Source organism: Chelonoidis abingdonii, chromosome 19, assembly GCF_003597395.2.
Source record: "Chelonoidis abingdonii isolate Lonesome George chromosome 19, CheloAbing_2.0, whole genome shotgun sequence".
Taxonomy (NCBI): domain Eukaryota; kingdom Metazoa; phylum Chordata; order Testudines; family Testudinidae; genus Chelonoidis; species Chelonoidis abingdonii.
This window is the reverse complement of record NC_133787.1, coordinates 41,007,024-41,025,982: the sequence shown is the minus strand read 5'-3', so window position 1 is coordinate 41,025,982 and position 18,959 is coordinate 41,007,024. Positions and strand designations below refer to the sequence as shown.

The 18,959-nt window shown below is 44.9% G+C and overlaps 1 protein-coding gene across 1 annotated transcript; it reads left to right on the top strand.

Moving 5' to 3' along the window:
• Positions 1 to 1,574: 1,574 nt before the first annotated feature.
• On the top strand, positions 1,575 to 11,112 carry NQO1 (NAD(P)H quinone dehydrogenase 1). The gene is made up of 5 exons (XM_032802653.2): positions 1,575 to 1,801; positions 1,883 to 2,013; positions 5,011 to 5,124; positions 5,951 to 6,052; positions 10,450 to 11,112. The coding sequence occupies exons 1-5, from the start codon at positions 1,672 to 1,674 to the stop codon at positions 10,735 to 10,737; spliced, it is 765 nt and encodes a 254-aa protein (XP_032658544.2). The 5' UTR covers positions 1,575 to 1,671; the 3' UTR covers positions 10,738 to 11,112.
• Positions 11,113 to 18,959: the final 7,847 nt, after the last annotated feature.

The following is an 18,959-nucleotide window of genomic DNA, read 5'->3' as shown; positions in this document are numbered from 1 at the left end:
ACCCCCTCCCCCCTGCCTGGCTCAGGTTACAGGCTTAAAGATCCTGTCCCTCACCTAAAGACATCCCCTGCTCTCCCATTCCCCACACAGACAGCCCCTACTCCATCACAGAGGTTGAATTTAAAACTATAACGTAGAAGCAGTTGGGAGGCTGCCCACAGTTGGGCAGCACCTTCACACTTGTCTCCCAAATACACAGAAGTCAGCCCCTGGCCAAGGGCAAGTTATAGCCCCTGACTCAGGCTGAGTAAATCTTCCTGATTCTTTGGGTATGGCTACGCTTACAGCCGAACAGCTCTGCTGTGGGAGCATCCCGCAACAGCGCTTTGAAGTGCGAGTGTGGTCACAGTGGCAGCGCTGGGAGAGAGCTCTCCCAGCACTGCAGGTACTCCGCCTCCCCGTGGGGATAGCTTACAGTGCTGGGGCAGTGTTTACACTGGCACTTTGCAGCGCTGTAACTTGCTGCACTCAGGGATGTGTTTTTTCACACCCCTGAGCGAGAAAGTTGCAGCCCTGTAAAGTGCCAGTGTAGCCAAGGCCTTTGTGTGTAAGATCCAAGATCTCCTTTCCTATCCATCCACACAGCTAAAACTCTTGGCCGGGCTGTTATCTGGATTACTGACTGACCCCTCCACTGGGTCCTCTTTAGTAGGTTACTTGTCACCTCAGTCAGTATGGAAATCAGCTATGGTGCCAGCCTCTAATGCCCAGTTACATTTTCAAACTGGCACCTACAGGCTCTCTCACAGGCTGACTTGCTCATGTGAGAGGTGCTTCCCATGAACATCCACACAACTCAGTATCTTCCTTCAAAACCCACCTTTTCTATGGTGTATATGGAAAACTGGGCTGCTGGTGTGCCGGGGCCACAGCCTGTTGTGCCAACCAATGTTACCTCCTTGATGCCCATACTCCCCTGTCTGTCCATCTCTTGTCTTGTACTTGGGTTGCAAGCTCTTTGGCAGAAGGACCATCATTTTTGCTCCGGTAATCCAGTACCTAGCACGCTGGGCTCCTAGAGGCCACAGTCATGCAAATTTTCATATTTACAGGCTGTAAAATAAGGCTTGGGTCAAGGGTCTCATATCACTGTACTGTCCTCTGAGGACCATTGTCCATGACAGCCTGATCTCTGGCTGAGCAGGAGAGGTGATGACAAGTTGGGCTGATGTATGAAGTTTTGCTAGACAGGGTTTTATGGGATATAGCTGGTCCTCCCTTTCACCCCCAAAACCCTCCTGCCTCGATTCAGATGTGTTGCTGAGTCTGGAGTACTGCACTTTACTAGGAGCATGTCTCTGGGGGATGCATGGAAGGAGGCATGTATGTAGCCCCTACCCCTGCCAATTGTTGAACGGACTGTTGCACCAGCTAGGATCTGTACACAGTTCTTTAAGAACAGTAGGGGCAGTCCCTCATGCTAATCACACAACACTTCACAATGCTTTGAGTCTCACCTGTGGGTTTATTACCTGAAAGCGCACAGAATAGTCAGCCCCCCTGTTCTAAAGAGTCAGTTTTTGGTCATCCCAAAGGCAAGTCATAGAAACCCTGCTCCGTTTTATGACTGGTCTCTTGGGTTTACCTTTCTCCCACAAAGGAGGAAAGGGCTCTAGCTTGCTGCTGTGTTTTGCAGGAAGAAAGGCCCTGATTGTGTTGGCACACGAGGAGATGACCTCCTTCAATCATGCCATGAAAGATGCTGCTGTTGAAGTGCTGCAGAAGACAGGCTGGAGTGTCACTGTTTCTGATCTATACAAGATGAAGTTTAACCCTGTGCCATCACGGGAGGACATCAAAGGTACTGAACACCACTGCTCCCCTTAAAGTTCAGCATTTTCCATCTTTGTTCTCTAGCACTGACCTCTGCCTCCTATCTCAGGTAAGCCAAAAGACCCCAACAACTTCAAGTATGGCCCTGAGATGGGCTCGGCATGGGCAGAAGGTCGGTTGAGCAGCGACATCGTAGCAGAACAGAAGAAGCTCGAAGCTGCAGACCTTCTGATATTCCAGGTACCATTGCACCCTGCCAGGGGAAAGGGGAAAAGAAGCATTAATCGTTACCTGACTCCGTTCTGGAAAAAGGGGGAGCTGTAAAGGGAAGGATCCATCCCTCCTGCCCCAGAGGGTGAAGCTAGCCAGCACGTTTGTATGTATCCGCCAGTGACGTGGGTAATCAAACTGAACACTGGCTTGTGGAGCTCCCCAAGGCAAGGCTTCAGTGGAGATGGACAGGCTCAGCCTGCTGGAGAAGTGACTAGATATGGGGTGGGCTTGGCGGTTTGAGGCCCAAAGCCATTTTTCCATTGTAATGCAGGGCTCTGTCCCTGGGTTCCTGTGCCAGAACCCCCCCTGCTAAGCCCCTTGCACAGTGCTAGGTTAGGAAGCTGGGGTCAGGTCCAATCTGTTTGCACAGGGGGTGAGGGAGACTCAGGGTTGCTGGCAGGTATTGCTTGTCTGTTGAAGTACAGATAGGAACTGAAGAGAAACAGTCAAACTAAAGAGTCCAATTCAATTACATAACATGGAGGCAGATAAATACATATTGACAAATTTTATGAGTGCTTGTATACAAATGTAAGAACTCTAAATACCACGATGGGTGAGCTAGAGTGCCTGGTATTAAATGAGAATATGGATATAACAGGCATCACAGAAACTCAGTGGAACAATGCTAATCAATGGGACCCAGTAATACCACGTACAAAATATATAGGAATATCAGAGTAGGCCATACTAGTGGGGGAGTGCCACTGTACGTAAAAGAGCATAGCGTCAGATACACTAAAAATTGTAAGTATCAGAGGGATAGCCATGTTAGTCTGGATTTTAAACAAATTAAAAGGAACAATCACATGATTGCTGCATAGAAACTTTTCAAAAACACCGTAATAGAGGCTCAAACTAAACGTATACCCCAAATGAAAAAACCCAGCAAAAGGAACAACAAATGCCTCCATGGCTAAACAGAATAAAAAGGAGGTTAGAGACAAAGACAGCCTCTAAACATTGGTAGTCAAATACGATTGAGAAAAACGAAGGAACAAACTGGCAAGTCAAGTGTAAGAGTATAATTAGGCAGGCCAAAAAAGAATTTGAAGAGCAATTTGCAAAAGATAAACATTGTGCTGTTAGCTTGTGCAAGTACATCCCAAGCAGGAAGCTTGCCAAACAGACCGTGGGGTCTAGACAATCAAGGCGCTGAAGGAGCACTCAAGGGAGACAAGGCCATTGTGGAGAAGCTAAATTAACTCTTTGCATCAATCTTCACTGCAGAGGATGTGAGGGTGATTCTCGCACCTGAGCCGTTCTTTGTAGGTGACAAATCTGAGGAACTGTCCCATATTTTGGTGTCAGTAGAGCTGGTTTTGGAACAAACTGACAAATTAAGCAGTAGTAAGTCTCCAGGACAAGATGGTCTTCAGAACTCTTGGGTGAAGAACTGAAATATGAAATTGCAGAACTGGTATATAATCTACTGCTTAAATTGGCCTCTGGACCAGATGCCTGGCAGATGGCTAAGGTAATGCTGATTTTTAAAGGCTTCAGAGGTGATTCTGGCAATTACAAGCCAGTAAGCCTAACTTTAGTACTAGGCTAATTTGTCTGAAACTATAGTAAAGAACAGAATTATCAGACACATAGAGGAACTTGATATGTTGGGGAAGAGTCAGCACTGCTTTTGTAAAGGGAAATCATGTCTCGCCAAACGTCTTAGGATTCTTTGAGGGGAGTTAAACATGTGGACAAGGTGATCCTGTCATATGGTGTACTTGGACTTTCAGAAAATCTTTGACAAGGTCCATCACCAAATATTCTTAAGCAAATTAAGTGATCGTGGGATAAGAGAGAAGGTTCGCACATGGATCAGTAACTGGTTAAAGATAGGAAACTAAGTGTCATTTTCAAAGCGGAGAGTGGTAAATAGCCAGGGATCTGTAATGGAACCACTGCTCTTTTGCGTATTTTATAAATGGTCTGGAAAAGGGGGTAAATAATGAGGATGCAGAATTTACAGACAATAGAAAGTTACTCTAGATAGTTTAGTCCAAAGCAAACCACAAAGAGTTACAAAGGATCTCACTAAACTGGGTGACTGAGCAAGAAAATGGCAGATGAAACTCAAAGTAATGCACATTGGAAAACATAATCCCAACTATACATACACATTGATGGGGTCTAAATTAGCTGTTACCACTCAAGACAGACATTGTGGAATCACTGGGGTAGTTCTCTGAAAATGTCTGCTCAGTGTGCAGTGGCAGTCAAAGAACTAATAGAATGTAAGAACCTTTGGGCAAAGGATAGATATTTTTTGTCTTATCCTAATGCCACTATATAAATCCTTAGTTCGCCCACACCCAGAATGCTGTGTGCCGTTCTGATTGCCCCATCCAAAATTAAACAGAACCGAGAAGGACAACAAATATGGTTAGGGGTATGGAACAGCTTCCCTCCGGGGAGATTAAAAAGCCCGGGGCTGTTCACCTTGGAAAAGAGATGACTACAGGGGGATATGACAGAGGTCTATAAAATCATGACTGGTGTGGAGAAAGTGTTGTTTACTCCTTCAAACAACACAAGAACCAGGGGTCACCCAATGAAATTAATTGGCAGCAGGTTTAAAAACACAAAGTGGTACTTCACATAACACAGTCAGCCTGTGGAACTCTGTCAAGGGATGTGGTGAAGGCCAAGACTATAACAGGGTTTAAAAAAGGAATATGATCAGTGAGGATAGGGCCATCAGTGGCTGTTAGCAAGATGGTCAGGGACACAAGCCCATGCTCTGGGGGTCCCTAAGCCTGTGACTGCCAGAAGCTGGGACTGGAAGACAGTGGATGAATCACTCTAACTGCCCTGTTCCGCTTAGACAGGACACTGGGCTAGATGGACCAATGGTCTGATCCAGGCTGACCGTTCTTACGCTGTAGTCATGTTGCAATGTGCTATCTTGGGAAATGGAGAGCTGCAACCCTATTTTCTCTGTGTCTTTGTGCCTTCCCACAGTTCCCCCTCTATTGGTTCAGTGTGCCTGCGATCCTGAAGGGCTGGTTTGAACGTGTTTTCACAGAAGGATTTGCCTACTCACTTACCATGATGTATGGCAGTGGGCCCTTTCAGGTAGGTGGATGTGGATTGGTACTTACACTGTGTTCTAACATCGAGGAGTCTGTCCCTTGGTTGAACCTAGTTCACTCCCAGTGTAGAGCAGACAGGTACCCGATGACTTGGCAGAACATATGTGCTCTGAACTGATGCTTTCTCTTCCACCACAGACAGGTGCAGATGTCAGTAGGTGCTTCTAACTCAGCAAGATCTAGGAGGGAGCCTGTCAGGGAAGAATTACAGGGCATCTGCAGGGGTTGGTTCTATGATGAAGCAGAATCTAACTGCAGCTGAGAGAAAATCCAGAATTCCCCATGTGGGGAACACTTTTCTGCCCCTATTGACTGGTGAGCCAGCTGCTCTACTCTCCTGCTGCCCAGTCCTAGGCTCAGCAGAGCCTGAATTGCTGTGCTGCTGCTGGCATGCTGGCCAAACTCTACCTTGGTGAGAGTTGCAAGGGGCAGTGCTTTGAAAATAAGCAATGGAATATCATTAATAAATGTAACCCTCCTAATACGAGGCTTGAGCCTGTCCTCCGCCCTTTCAGGTAGCTGAGTATCCAAACTAGTACCCCCTGGAATTCCTGACACACAGCCTTGCTCTTAGTCTTTATACCAGCATGTGTCTGCAATCCTAGCCTGTCCCCTGCCATGGGCATTGCTGCTGCTCCTCCCAGCTCAGCTTCTCAGCAGCAATAAGTGTTTGATAGACAGCGGTGGCCACTTGGCATTTCCCGTTCACGCAGTGCAGCCGCCCCCACTCACACTGGCTTAGCTCTGCTCCCGGATCCTGCTGCCTTACAACTGCTGCTCCAGGTGTGATTGCAGTTCTTCTTCCACAGAAGAAGAAGGCTATGCTCTCCTTCACCACGGGCGGGACTGGCCCCATGTACACTCCCGCGGGCATCAACGGAGACATCAACATCCTCCTTTGGCCACTGCAGGTATCGGATTTACAACTATGGAAGAAACTTGTGTCAAAGTAGAACATTCGTGGCACTTTCTAAGGAGGTCGTGTTTTTCACAAAGGGGAACATGGGATGAAGTTAAAGTCCAGGTTTTATTGGGAGATGCGCGGGGGAGGGAGTAGAAGCTGTGTTGTTTGAGGACCCTACAACTAGACTAAAAGCACTAAGTACCGTACTGCAGGAAACAGTCCTGCTCTGACCCTGGGAATGTACTTGATGAACCTTGCCCGCTTCTAAGTTCTGTGGCCCTTTTCATACAGAGGTCTTGGAGCATGCAGTCCTCCTCCTGTACATGCAATTCATGCAGTGGAGTTCATGGGAACAGGAGAGAGTTTAATGTCTTGGCTTGAAATCTGCCTCTGACATTCAGTAGACTCCAGCTGGGAGATCCTTGTCCTCTCTCTGGAAAAGGGCAAAGGATCCTAACAGGTTGTAAAGGAGAGTAGAAAACAGGACTCTGTGCACTCTGGGGAGAGGCTAGGTGGAATTCAGGTAGTGGCTTGGTATATAGAACTCCCTGTGGCTGTCTATTGCCACGAGATGGCTTGTCACTTGACAGTCAATGTCTCTGACATGAGTGCTCAAGTGACATCTTACCCCCTCTTAGATCACAGGTGATCCACACGTCCCAAAGCAAGGAAATTCTGCTTTCACTGAATGGTGTTGATGGATCTGAAGAGGGGGACAGTGGCCACAGCATGGGGGTTGGGGAAAGGAAGGGGATTCTTCTGGTTCCCTCCTGGAAGCTGGGGGCAAGGAGCTCACATCTCAGGGCATGCTGCTTCAACCTACCCTGTTTACAAGGGCTGCTGGCCCATGGGTGACAGCTCCTGTGCCCTGAGCAGGCTCTTGCTGGCCATCTCAGCAATGCCTAATACTACTATTAAAGCGATTAATGGGCTCCAATTTGTTTAAATGTACTGGGCACAACAGCATGGAGTTCATGGTGTACCAAGCAAACTGGACTATCCAAAAAAATTCAAATCCTGGGGACTTGCAGGAGTTAGACATGGAGTCAGAGGAGGCTTAGCAGTTCAAAACTGCCAGGGGCAGGCAGTCACATCAGCTGGAGACAAATGAGGATAGGCAGACTGTGGCCACCAGAGAGGACCAGGAGGATCTACACAGCTGGAAGTTTCCAGTTGATACTGGATCCTCAGTATGGAAATTGTGGAAGATATTTCTCAGAAGCAGCTGGTCCAGGGGAACAGAGATGTGTAGGACACAGGTGATTGGCAGCTCAGCACAACCCATAAGAAAATCAAGCTTGCCCACCATTCTCCAACCATCCAAGGCAGATGGCAATCCTTGTTTCAATACTAGTCTAGAAGAAAATTCTGCAAGGGAGAAGTGGCAGCAGGAGAGCATGCTGCCTTCCCAGAGCCAAGACATGAGACTTCTCTCTAAGATTGGATAGTCTTTTGAAGTCAGCGGGCCAGGATCCATTGATGATCGTTTGTACTAACAATGACGCTCTTTCAGAAAATGGCATTACCTGTTTGAATCACTGGAAACTTGGCAGACAATCTTTAATACTTATAGAGCAACGTCCTAACAGATAAGGCACAAGAGGTGGTACCCGCTGGTGTCTAACAGACTAACCAATCACAATACGATGACTGTCTCCTTATGCACCTGTCTTTAACGTGTAGGGGGAAAAATCTGTATGGCCAGGGAGGACTTCAGTTTGAGGAATGTGCTGGTGGGGGGTCTTGTGCCACCAGTACTAAACCATACTTGGAATTTTGAATTATAGACAACCTTTTCCTCACTCAGAAAGTGGTACATCTAACATGGGGGAATTCTTTATTTACCCTCATCTTGTGAGGCTGACCTTTTTAAAGCACAAAGCTGAAAACAATTGAGCCAAATCATCCAGGAAGTAGAATTTAATCAGGAAAAAATGTGAATAATTTGGAATTGTTTAAGAACACTATTAGATGCCTAAAAAGCCACAGTTGAGATGGAGGCTACATTGGTTAAAAAACCAATTTTGGTTTTAGAGGGTAAGTACAGGCAGGTACATGTATTGTATTATATAACAAAAGAAATAAAGGATTAATTGATAGTAACTAGTATAAATTAGAAAATTGATAAGGGAACAAAGGGACAAAGAAAAATCTGTGGCCAGTACAGTTAAGGACAATAAGGAGTTTTTAAAAATATACTAGAAACAAAAGAATCCTGACAATGGTATTGATCCATTAATAGATGGAAAAGGTAGAGAAATATCAATAACACAGACAAGGTGGAAAATATCTATTCTATATTTTGGGGGGGGAGGGAAACAGGAGACTCATATGGCAACACTGTTTCCATTCCACTAGCGTCTAAAGCAACTGTTAAGTGGCAGCTATAAAATTAGACAGTTTAAAATCAGCAGGTCCAGAGAAATTGCGTCCAAGAGTTTTAAAACTGCTGGCTGAGGAGCTTGCTGGCCCATTCATGTTGGTTTTCAGTAAGTTTTGGAGCATGGGAGAAGTTCCAGAAGACTGGAGGGAAGTTAATATTATACCAAGATTTAAAAAGGGTAGATGGGATGACCTGGGTAATTAAACGCATATCAGCCTGACAGCCAAGATGCTGGAGCGTAATAGTGTAATTAATGCACATCAACATGGGTTTATCGAAAATAGATCCTGTCAAAGTAACTTGATATTTTTTTTTTATGAGACTACAAGTATGGTTGGTAGAGGTAGTAGTGCTCAGGTGTATATAGGTAGACTTCTGTAAGGCATTTGACTCATTTTATCTTGATTAAACTAGAATTATATTAAACTAACACGGCACAGACAAAATGGATTAAAGGCTGGCTAACTGATTGGCCTCAAATGTAATTCTAAACAGGGAACTGTCAATGTGCGTCTCTAGCAGGCTGCTGCAGGGACTGGTTCCTGATCTTGTTGTTTATCAGTGATCTGGACGAGAACATAAAATTATCACTGATAAAGTTTGCAGCTGGCACAAATTGAGGGATTGATGAATTATGAAGAGGACAGGTGCCTACTACAGAACAGTCTGGATCACTTGATAAACTGGGACCATGCAAACACTGAATTTTAGTATGGGTAAAATAAAGGTGTACCGCTAGGCCCAAAGACTGTCAGCCTTATTATGGACTGGAGCCTGGGAAGAGTTTTGGGGATATTCGCTGAACATGAGTTTTCTGTGAAACACTGACTAGGATACATGAACAGGCACAATCTCACGTAGGAGCAGAGAGGTCACTTTACCTCTGTATTGGGCAGTGGTGCGACCACTGCTGGAATCCTGTGTCCAGTGCTAGTGCCCACAAGTCCAGATAGATGATGTAAATTTGAGAGAAGAGCCATGAGACTGATTACGTGATAGGAAAACCTGCCTTATAGTGATAGACTCAAGGAGCTGAATCTATGTAGTGTAACAAAGAGACAGGTAAGGGGTGACTTGATGAGTGTGGTCTAAGTACCTCCAGGGGGAACAGATATTTAATAATGGGTGGCTCAATCTAACAGACAAAAGGCAGAACAGGATCCTGTGGCTGGAAGCTTGACAAAATCAGAGGGGAAACAGTAATTAACCATGGGACCAACCAAGGGTTTTGGTGGATTCTCTACCACGGGCAATTTTTAAATGAAAATTGGATCTCTTTCTAGAAGCCAAGTTCTGGGATGTAGCTTTGGGAAGTTCTGTGGCCTATGCTATAGAGGTCAGACTGGATGATCACAATTGTCCCTTTTGGTCTTGGAATCCATAAAACTCCAGACCAAAATTCCTGCAGCGCAAGGGGATACAAGTCACCCCCCTGCTGTACAGCTAAACCCATCGAATGAGATGTGACTTGAGGAATTAGATTTTCATAGCAAACCAGAAGCCATGAGGGTACCAGAATGTACTGTTACCCTGGGTTCTCAGCCTTCTTCAGTAGTTGAAATAGCCTTGAACTGAAGGCGGCATGTCCCCTTCTACCCAAATAAGAACCTTGGCAATCTTAGAGCTTCCCTGTGGCACCTTATAGACTAACAGACGTTTTGGAGCGTGAGCTTTCGTGGGTGAATACCCACTTCGTCAGACGCAGGTAGTGGAAACTTTCCAGGGCAGGTATATATATGCTAGCAAGCAAGCTAGAATAACGAGGATTAGTTCAGTCAGGAGGCCTCACCCTCCCTGATAACTAACCTCGTTATCTCTAGCTTGCTTGCTAGCATATATATACCTGCCCCTGGAAATTCCACTACCTGCGCTGAGAAGTGGGTATTCACCCACGAAAGCTCACGCTCCAAAACGTCTGTTAGTCTATAAGGTGCCACAGGATTCTCTGCTGCTTTCACAGATCCAGACTAACACGGCTACCCCTCTGATACTTAGAGCTTCCCTGTGTTTTCTCACTCTAGAGTGGCTTGCTCCATTTCTGTGGCTTTCAAGTCTTGGAGCCCCAAATTGCCTACAGCATTAGTCACACTCCTGAGGATGCCCGTTTGCAGATCCTGGAGGACTGGAAGAAGCGACTGGCAGCTATCTGGGAAGAGAAACCTATCAATTTTGTTCCAAACAGCAACTTTGATCTAAGCTTCGTGGGGGGCTTTGTGCTGAAACAGGACGTGCAGGACCGCGAGAAAGCTCAGAAATATGGGTTGAGCGTGGGACAGCACCTGGGGAAGGCCATCCCACCTGACAGCTAGGTCAAAACCCAGAAGAAATAGCTTCCTCTGGTGGGCTCCTATCTGGTCTCTCTCACTGTGTGGCTCTGCCATGGTGAGGAGAGCATTTCTTCTCTTCCCACCTCTTCCTCAGGGAGGCGCTGGTGCCTCTTGCTGGCTACTCCTACCTCCCACTGACTCAGGGAGGAGTCAGAGCCATACCTCCTCCAGTCAGGTAGCGTAATTAACCTACTAGGTTCCAATAGCATCAGATTGGGATGAGTTGGGAATCGTGCCTCCCTATAATTATGTGGTGGTTGCTGGTCACTACCCTGGTGGCCTTGGTATTGTACAGTCTAAGCTCTCTGTTCATGTGTAACACAAGGAGTCTAAATAAAGACATTTCCTATTGTAACTGCTTACTTTATATATCTGTGCCCTTGTGTTCAGTAGGCGACCCTCAGGCCTTCACAACCCCTGCACTGAGTTATTGTATTCTCTTGGCACAATTACGTTTCATGGATGACTGATGAGGGGATTCCCCCTTTAATCATGATGTGATGATGTAGCTGTTGAGCCACTCCAAGCCTGCTCTTTGGACTGAGAAAAGAAGTGGAGTGTCTCCCTTGCCCCCATTTGCTAGTGGGAGAAGGGTCACTCCTTTTACATTAGAGGAGCATACTTCCGTGGCCTGGGGGTTCTGATTCTTAGCCAAAGGGATCCAGTTTCCCTCAGGGCCAGTGCAAGGTTTGAAATTATTGTCTGGTCACTACTACACAGACTGGACTGTTCCGACGTGCCTTAGAAAGCGCACTGTGCAGCTCTGCTATATGAGAATGGGCCACCCTGACTCCTGGACCCTCAAATGCTCCCATCCAGAAGCTAGCGTGCCATAGCCACACCACAAGAGCCTGCCTTCTAAGAGACTAGCCTGCAATCGCTTGGCATGTAGTCCGAAGGCCCTCGACTGCAATCCAGATTTTCCTTCACTTCTAAAATACATGAGAGTCTATTTGCCCTATCCCTGGAGGGCTCCCTCACTGGATTTGGATGTGTGGTAGCGGGAGATGAGACACAGCCTGGAGGTCCTGCGTGTGCTGTCAGCAAGCATGCTCCATGTGCAGAACAGGCAGAATGGCCTGGGCTGCATTCCAAGAGGCACCTATGTACTGGCCTGGGCATGTCCTTTAGGGAGCTGTTGAAATAAGGGAGCAGCCACTGCTGCTGCCACCTCTGGCTCTGAAGACCAGCACAGCTGGGCAGCTAGAAGAGGTTTAGTGCTGAGCCACTAGATGGCACATGCCAGCTGTTGGCTGGTCAGAGCTGCCGCATAGATCAAAGAGAAGAGAAGAGAGCAGTAACCCAGCCATCCCTGTAGTGATTCACTGGGGGCAGCCATTTAACTTAGGAGAACCCGCAGGTGAGGGCTATTGGGGTCCTCAGCATAACATGTCCAGGAAAACACTGGTGGGTTTTTAGGCTGTAACAGGAATAGCTGCGTGGAAGACTCCTCCCCCTGCATTGGCAGAGCTTTGACTGTACACCCGAGAATCAGTTCACTCTGCAAATGAGCAGTAATAGGAGACAAGCTACTGATGTGTGTGTGGAGTGGCAGGGAGGGAGAACAGACCCCAGAGCTCAGCCGACCAGCTAGAGAAAAAGTCTGACCAAACTCGCAGTGCGGCTGGCACAAAGCAAGTCCTCTCTTTCTGCACTTCAGCTGAGAGAGGGGAGCCTGGCTAGCTTTTCCTGGCCCCGGTAGCCACATGTGACTTTGGTGGGATATTTTCTTTTGCATTCAACATTCTAATCCCAGTGGACCCAAAGGAACCTTTTCTTCTCCACTCAGAGACTAAGTTGGATGGGCCAGAACTGGGAGATGACTGAACTTGAAAAAGGTCCCTTAACCCCACCACACCTGCAGTTGTACAGGATGAGGGGGAGAGGCACATCTCAGGGAGTACCCAGCCATTGATCAAAATGTGGGGGAGGGGAAAGCCACCTGACAGCAAAGATGATCTGAACCTAGCACTGGCCCCTTCAGGTCTCTGCCTGAGTCCTCCCTAGGTTCATATTAATTCTGTATAAATCTGCTTAATTGTGGTGCACCTCAAGCATTTGGTGCAGCACTAACTGGTCCCAGTGTGAACGGTCAGACAGTTGCAGACTGCAGCACTTACGATGCAGGGGTTGGTTGTTTCAACGAGGTTTTGTTAGTACAAAACCCTACCACCCTCTTCACTAAAGTATCTTACTAACTACCTGCCTGCTCCAGGCAGCATCCTGAACTCAGCACATGCATGGGGAAACAGTCCTGGCCCAACCAACAGGAAAAGGCTTGTGTCCTTTGATCTCCCCCACAGGGCACCCAGAACAATCCTGTTGAACCCCAGGTTAATTGTGAATTGCACGACACACTGCAGATGCATCCTCTAACTCTCACTCCTACTGTTTCCTGGACAAAATCAAATATGGTGTTAGTTTAATGTCTGAGCACTGTGCCTGCAGGGGGGCAGGCTCACTCCATTTAATCGTGCTAATTTTTTCATCAGACTGTTGTGTGTATTAAGTCAAACACCTTACAGAAGTATAACCACTTTACATCTGTTATCAACCAAACTTGGTACCTCAAAGAGTTGCATCAGATTTGTTTGATTTCTGTATTTTCCATAAAATCATGTTGACTGTCAAATTATATTCCTACCCTTTAATTCCTAATCAGCTGAATCCTGTATCACCTTGTCCAGTATTTTGCCAGAATTGACAACTAGCTTAGAATTACCGGAGAATTACCCTATAGACAGATTATTCCATAGTTGTCCACTATGGAGGTTTCTTGCACCTTTCTCTTGAACATCTGGTATTGGACACTGTCAGAGAGGATAGTGGACCAGATTAATATAGCAATTTTCATGTTCCTATTAATGCAAATGCCATGGCCTGAGCAGCAAGGAGATTTCTGCCTCTGTAAGGCCACTGTGGAGTTGGGAGAACTAGTTATGGGGTCAAACTGAACCACTAAAACCCTTGGGAAAGCTGCACGTGCTGCAAAGAGTATTTGCTTATATAACAATTCCTACAAGTGTGCCTGAGCAGGATATCAGCCTGGACTCAGTCTCTCGCGTTAGCTCCAAGCCATAAGGCTACCATCACCGGCCAGCCAAATTTATGAAGTACTTACAGTAGCTGCTTTTTTCCAGGGGTGCGAGAGAAGCTTCCTTTGAAAGAACATGACAGGAGTTCACGCTGCAAAATGAAAACTTTCAATGTTTTATTCTTACTGCAGCTGTTTACAGAAATATAGTTGCAAGTATACAAATGTCCCAATAGAAGCAAAATATTTATTTTTATTTTAATATTCAACAAGTTATCACAGGATAGCTAAAAACATAGATGCAATTGAAATCTCCCCTCATAGAATAAACTGAAAACATCTGGTATCAGTGCGCTGAAGATCCCAACTACGAAAGCCATATACACAGAAATGCACAAAGGAATATCTGGTGCTACTTTCACATTGCAGGACAACAGAAAAGATAGCTCAGTGGTGATCTGTGCACTCCAACAAAAACATGGCAGAAAGGCAGATAAACCACTCCAGTAATTCTTTCTGACACAAGCATGTCGAGTTTATGCAGAGATTAACAAAAGAGATAGAAGGCTCTAATTTGAAGCTGTTTGGAGCTTACCCATGAAAAACAGGGAGCTGTATGGGGATAAACCTCAAAAGCTGTTTATATCAAATACTAATCAGCACAGAAAAGTTTCAGGTTGATAATGGTCCTTTTAGCACGACACAGGGGCATGATCCCTATCCCATAACATCCAGAAATGCTGCATTTTTTCCCTGAAATTGGGCTACCACCACATGGGACTAACCTCAGAATACTATCTCCTGCCTAGATGGAGCACACGCAGGAAGTGGACACTGTACCAGACCCCAAGCTACTGTACATTGGTGTGGCTCCAGGGACTTCAAAGATGCTATGCCAATTTACACCAGCTGAGGATCTGTCCCTCTAGTGGCTTGGAGACCAGAACAAGTATCTGAGTTGGGGCTGGGTTTCACAGCTGTTAGGCATCTGAACCAAGCACTTGTAAAGGGAGGATGAATGAGAATTCAGCAGCTGGAAGAGCATTGATACACTTACAATGGGGGGTGCATTTTGTGGGACAGTTTCCCAGCCTGGAGGAGCTCAACTGCGGAAGGGAGTGTTTCTGGGTACAGCAGGAGGAACGTCAGGACCAGGTAAGTGCTCAGCATTGAGGGAGAAGAGGGAAGTCAGGGTACTGGTCTTGGGCACTGAAAGGGAATTAGCGGAGGTGGTTTAAATCAAATATGGCAGAATCATAATGTCTGGGGATTAATCAATTGTCACATTAGAATGTGTCCAGAAAAGCTGTGAGAGCATTGCTCTTCATTTCTGTCAAGGACTGATATTCCTGTTAAGAGTTTAATCTCTTCCTAAGTCTTCAACAAGTAAGTACTGGCAAGTCCAGTGCTCCCCACACAGCCAGATACCACTAGGGAGAACTTACAAGTCAGACTGCTTCAATAAATAAACCTTACTGGTTAAAACCTTATAACAAAATTCAGCAACCCTTGTTTTTTTTAATCACCTTTCCTAAGGTGCAAAAAATCAGAAAAAGTGGAATAGGAAGGAGCTACAACAGCTAGGTCTAGGTCTGTGGTTTAAACCCAGCCCAGCTCAGTAGTGGGCTCAATATCTTTGCCATTTGACAGAGGTTTGGTGACCCCTGTTAAAAGTGGATCACTGTTACCAGTCCAACTCCTGGTTAGTCCCTACCACAAACCCCACCAGTGTGTCCTTGGCACTATCTGGTAGCCTCTGCTGAGAGGCCTGGGAAACTGAGTCCTGAGAAGTGGTCCCTCCTGAAAAGGAGTGAGGCAGACTGGCAGAGAGAAGTGTGTGGGAAACATGTACTGCTGCTGCCCTTGCTGAACCCATCCAGGGGACTGCGATTTCCTGGGCTGTTAGTTCCCACATTTCACAAAACATCAAATTCACTAAAGGTTAATAAATCTCTATAGAAAAACAGAAAAGCACAGGGATGTTTCAAACAGTCATTTCACCTTAATCCCATAGATTTTAGTGAATTGCTGAAAAGCACGTTTCTGGGATAATACTTATTATTACACTACTAATCCCTCCACACTCCACAGTATTTACACATTTATACAGCTATTACCGACTATTGAAGAGAGTTAGAGAAACAAGTGCACCCTAAGGACAATTATGTTCTTTGAAAGTTAAAAACTTATAGTAATATTTTTATATGTATTTATAGAATAAACTCAATGGTCTAGTGATGGTTTGCAGTGCTGCTTTAGGCATGTTGGTCCCAGGATATGAGACACACAAGGTGGGTGAGGTAGTATTTTTTATTGGACCAGCTTCTCCTTTTATTGTCCAACAACAGACGTTTGTCCAATAAAAGACATTCCCTCACCCACCTTGTCTCTCTGGCATATCATCTGATTCCAACTATACACATATGTACAAGCCAAAGATTTTTATGCATGTTATTATTTACATATATACACGAAATTATATAAGGGGAAAAAAGACTTTTCTACATTCTCTCTCCAAAGCACATTTTTATATGTATATTTTTACCAGATTTTCTCTGCTGTCGTATCTTTTGTTGTCTCTTAAGTAGTGTACATCACACATCATAAGAGTTCACAAAGTCTGGCTCTTAGTAGGCAACTGTTTGTACACAAAGGTGTACATTTGCACATACAACTGGCTGTTTGCAAACACCATTACCAGAACTGCAAGTCTGAATATTTTTTTATGTAGAATCATCAAAATCTGTCCTGAAAAGACTCATCAAAATTTTACACGCAAGAGCCTTAAATATGCTCTTGACTATCAATCCAGCTAGCTTTTAAAACATCTCAACTAATAGGTCTTCTACCACACTCTTTGCAGGACTATTCACAGAAACAGATCTCTAACTGGGAGAATTCTTGCCTCTCCCAGTGGTCAGATTAAATTTACCTTTTCTCACTTTCAACCTATAGTTCCAAGTTCAGAGAACACTAAGCAATTCCTCACCACTTGCTTGATGCTTCCACTGTTCAGATAAAGACTTGTATAGACAGAGCTCTGCAAACGGGTACATAGTTTGAATAGACAGCCTGATAATTGTTAAGTAACAGAGCAATGTGTGAGATGCATTTGAAAATAAAATTCTGTAATTAAATTTCTCTCTTCTTGTATGCAGTGTTGTTGTAGCCATGTTAGTCCCAGGATATTAGAGAGATAAGATGGCTGAGGTAACATCTTTTACTGGACTAACTTCAGTTGGAGAAACAAGCTTTTGAGCCCCACAGAGCTCTCCCTTTGATCTGGGAAGGGTACTCAGAATCTCACAGCTAAATACAAGGTTGAACAGCTAAGTAGTGTAAGGGACCATTCAGGGTGAAGTGGCCCATTAACACTCAGCAAAGTTATGAATTTAAGCTCCCAGGCCTACCAGTCCTCTTCCTCAAAGGAAATCTGCACATTGTCAAAAGATGAGCCTGGGAGCTTAAATACATAACTAAAAATCATGGTCTTAATAGAGACATTGGATTTATGGCTTATTACAACAATCTGTAACCCACTAACCCCCCTTTTTGTGCTACAACTACAGGGTGTCAACGGGCCCCTTCACCTTGACTGGCCTCTTAGAATATATAACTACTTACACTAAACTCTCTGTTTGACCTTGTTTTTAACTGACACTAAGTACCTTTCCTAGACCTGAAGAGCAGCTGTGTAGCTCAAAAGCTTGTTTCTCTCACCAACAGAAGTTGGTCAATAAAAGATGATCTTACCCATCTTGTTTCTCTTGCTTTTATAATTTATAAAAGTTTGACCTTTTTGGGTGTTCAATTTCTTTATTCCAATGAAGAAATTTTATAACAAAGAATCTTTCCTGCTGTTCATATGGTTGTTTTGGCTATGTCAGAGAAGGGATGTGAGCTCCTGTATGGTCGTCCTTCCAAAGCCTCTGGAAAGGACAATCTCTGAGAATGAAAAAGCTTACCAGAGCAACAAAATGAGACTTTTTTTGGTCAATGTGCCCTAATCAAAGTCACAGCAGGAGCACTGGAAAACTCAAGGCTTATGTAGATTAGAGAAATGCGCATCCGTGCAACTGCACATGCCCTCGGTGTAAGCATGAGAAGGGATGCTGTCAAGACTGACAGACACTAACCTATTTATTTTTTATTTCAGTTGAGTATAAATAAAAGTGTCCATTCACAGGCTCTGAGCACACTGATGATAATGTAAAATTAGCCAAACAAAAGGTCTGGTCGTAACTGTTTATTTTGGCCCAGCAAGGCTGACATGGCTTCTTCTTGAATTGTTTTTGTTGACAAAGGAAATAATAGTAGAGCATTTGGCTTGGGTAACCATTGAAAGAGTAGAAGACAATTAGTGCCGACAAGTGGACTGAGCTGTGAAGTGATGATGATCGTCTCCTGCCATAGGAAATATTTGGCTAATACTTGTCTTAACTTATTTTACAGCTTAAGTGTTATCCACCTACTTTATTAATCATTAATGGAATAATAGTTTAACAGTTTATTTTTATACATTGGTGTTGTTTACATGGAGACAACATGACACAGGTAGAAGCTATATGGCCTGTGGTAGCTAGCAGGGTGCATCTCCCTAGATATTAGTGAGTTATTAGGAAACAGGTGTGCAGTACATATCAGATATGCTGTAGAGACAACATCTGAAAAATGGGGTTTAGGAGAATCAGGGAAGTTAATGGATAAGTGACTTAAGGCTGGAGAATATAACCTAGTTTGAGATAGAGAGAGAGAGAGTGTGTGTGTGTTTTGGATTAAAGGTGGTTTAATAGAGAGTTCATGAAGGAGAAAAGCTCAGGAATCTTCCTAACTGTAAGAACAGTAGAACAATGGAACAAACTGCATAGGGAAGCATGGAATCTCCGTCACTGGAGGTTTTCACTGGAGCCATCTATCTTAGATGGTTTAGTCATAATGAATCCTGCATTTTGGCAGAGGGTTAGATTACATGATCTCTGGGGTCCCATATAACACTATGGTTCTATGAAAAAGACAAACACTACACAGAAAATCCCCCCTACAAATATAGTTCTACAGCTTTCCAGCTTCCATCCAGTACATACAGCTATAAAACCACCTACTTCCATCAGTGAACACTGGCCTGACAGATGGGAAAGCAAATTTTCTTTCGCAATAATGCCCCCAACAT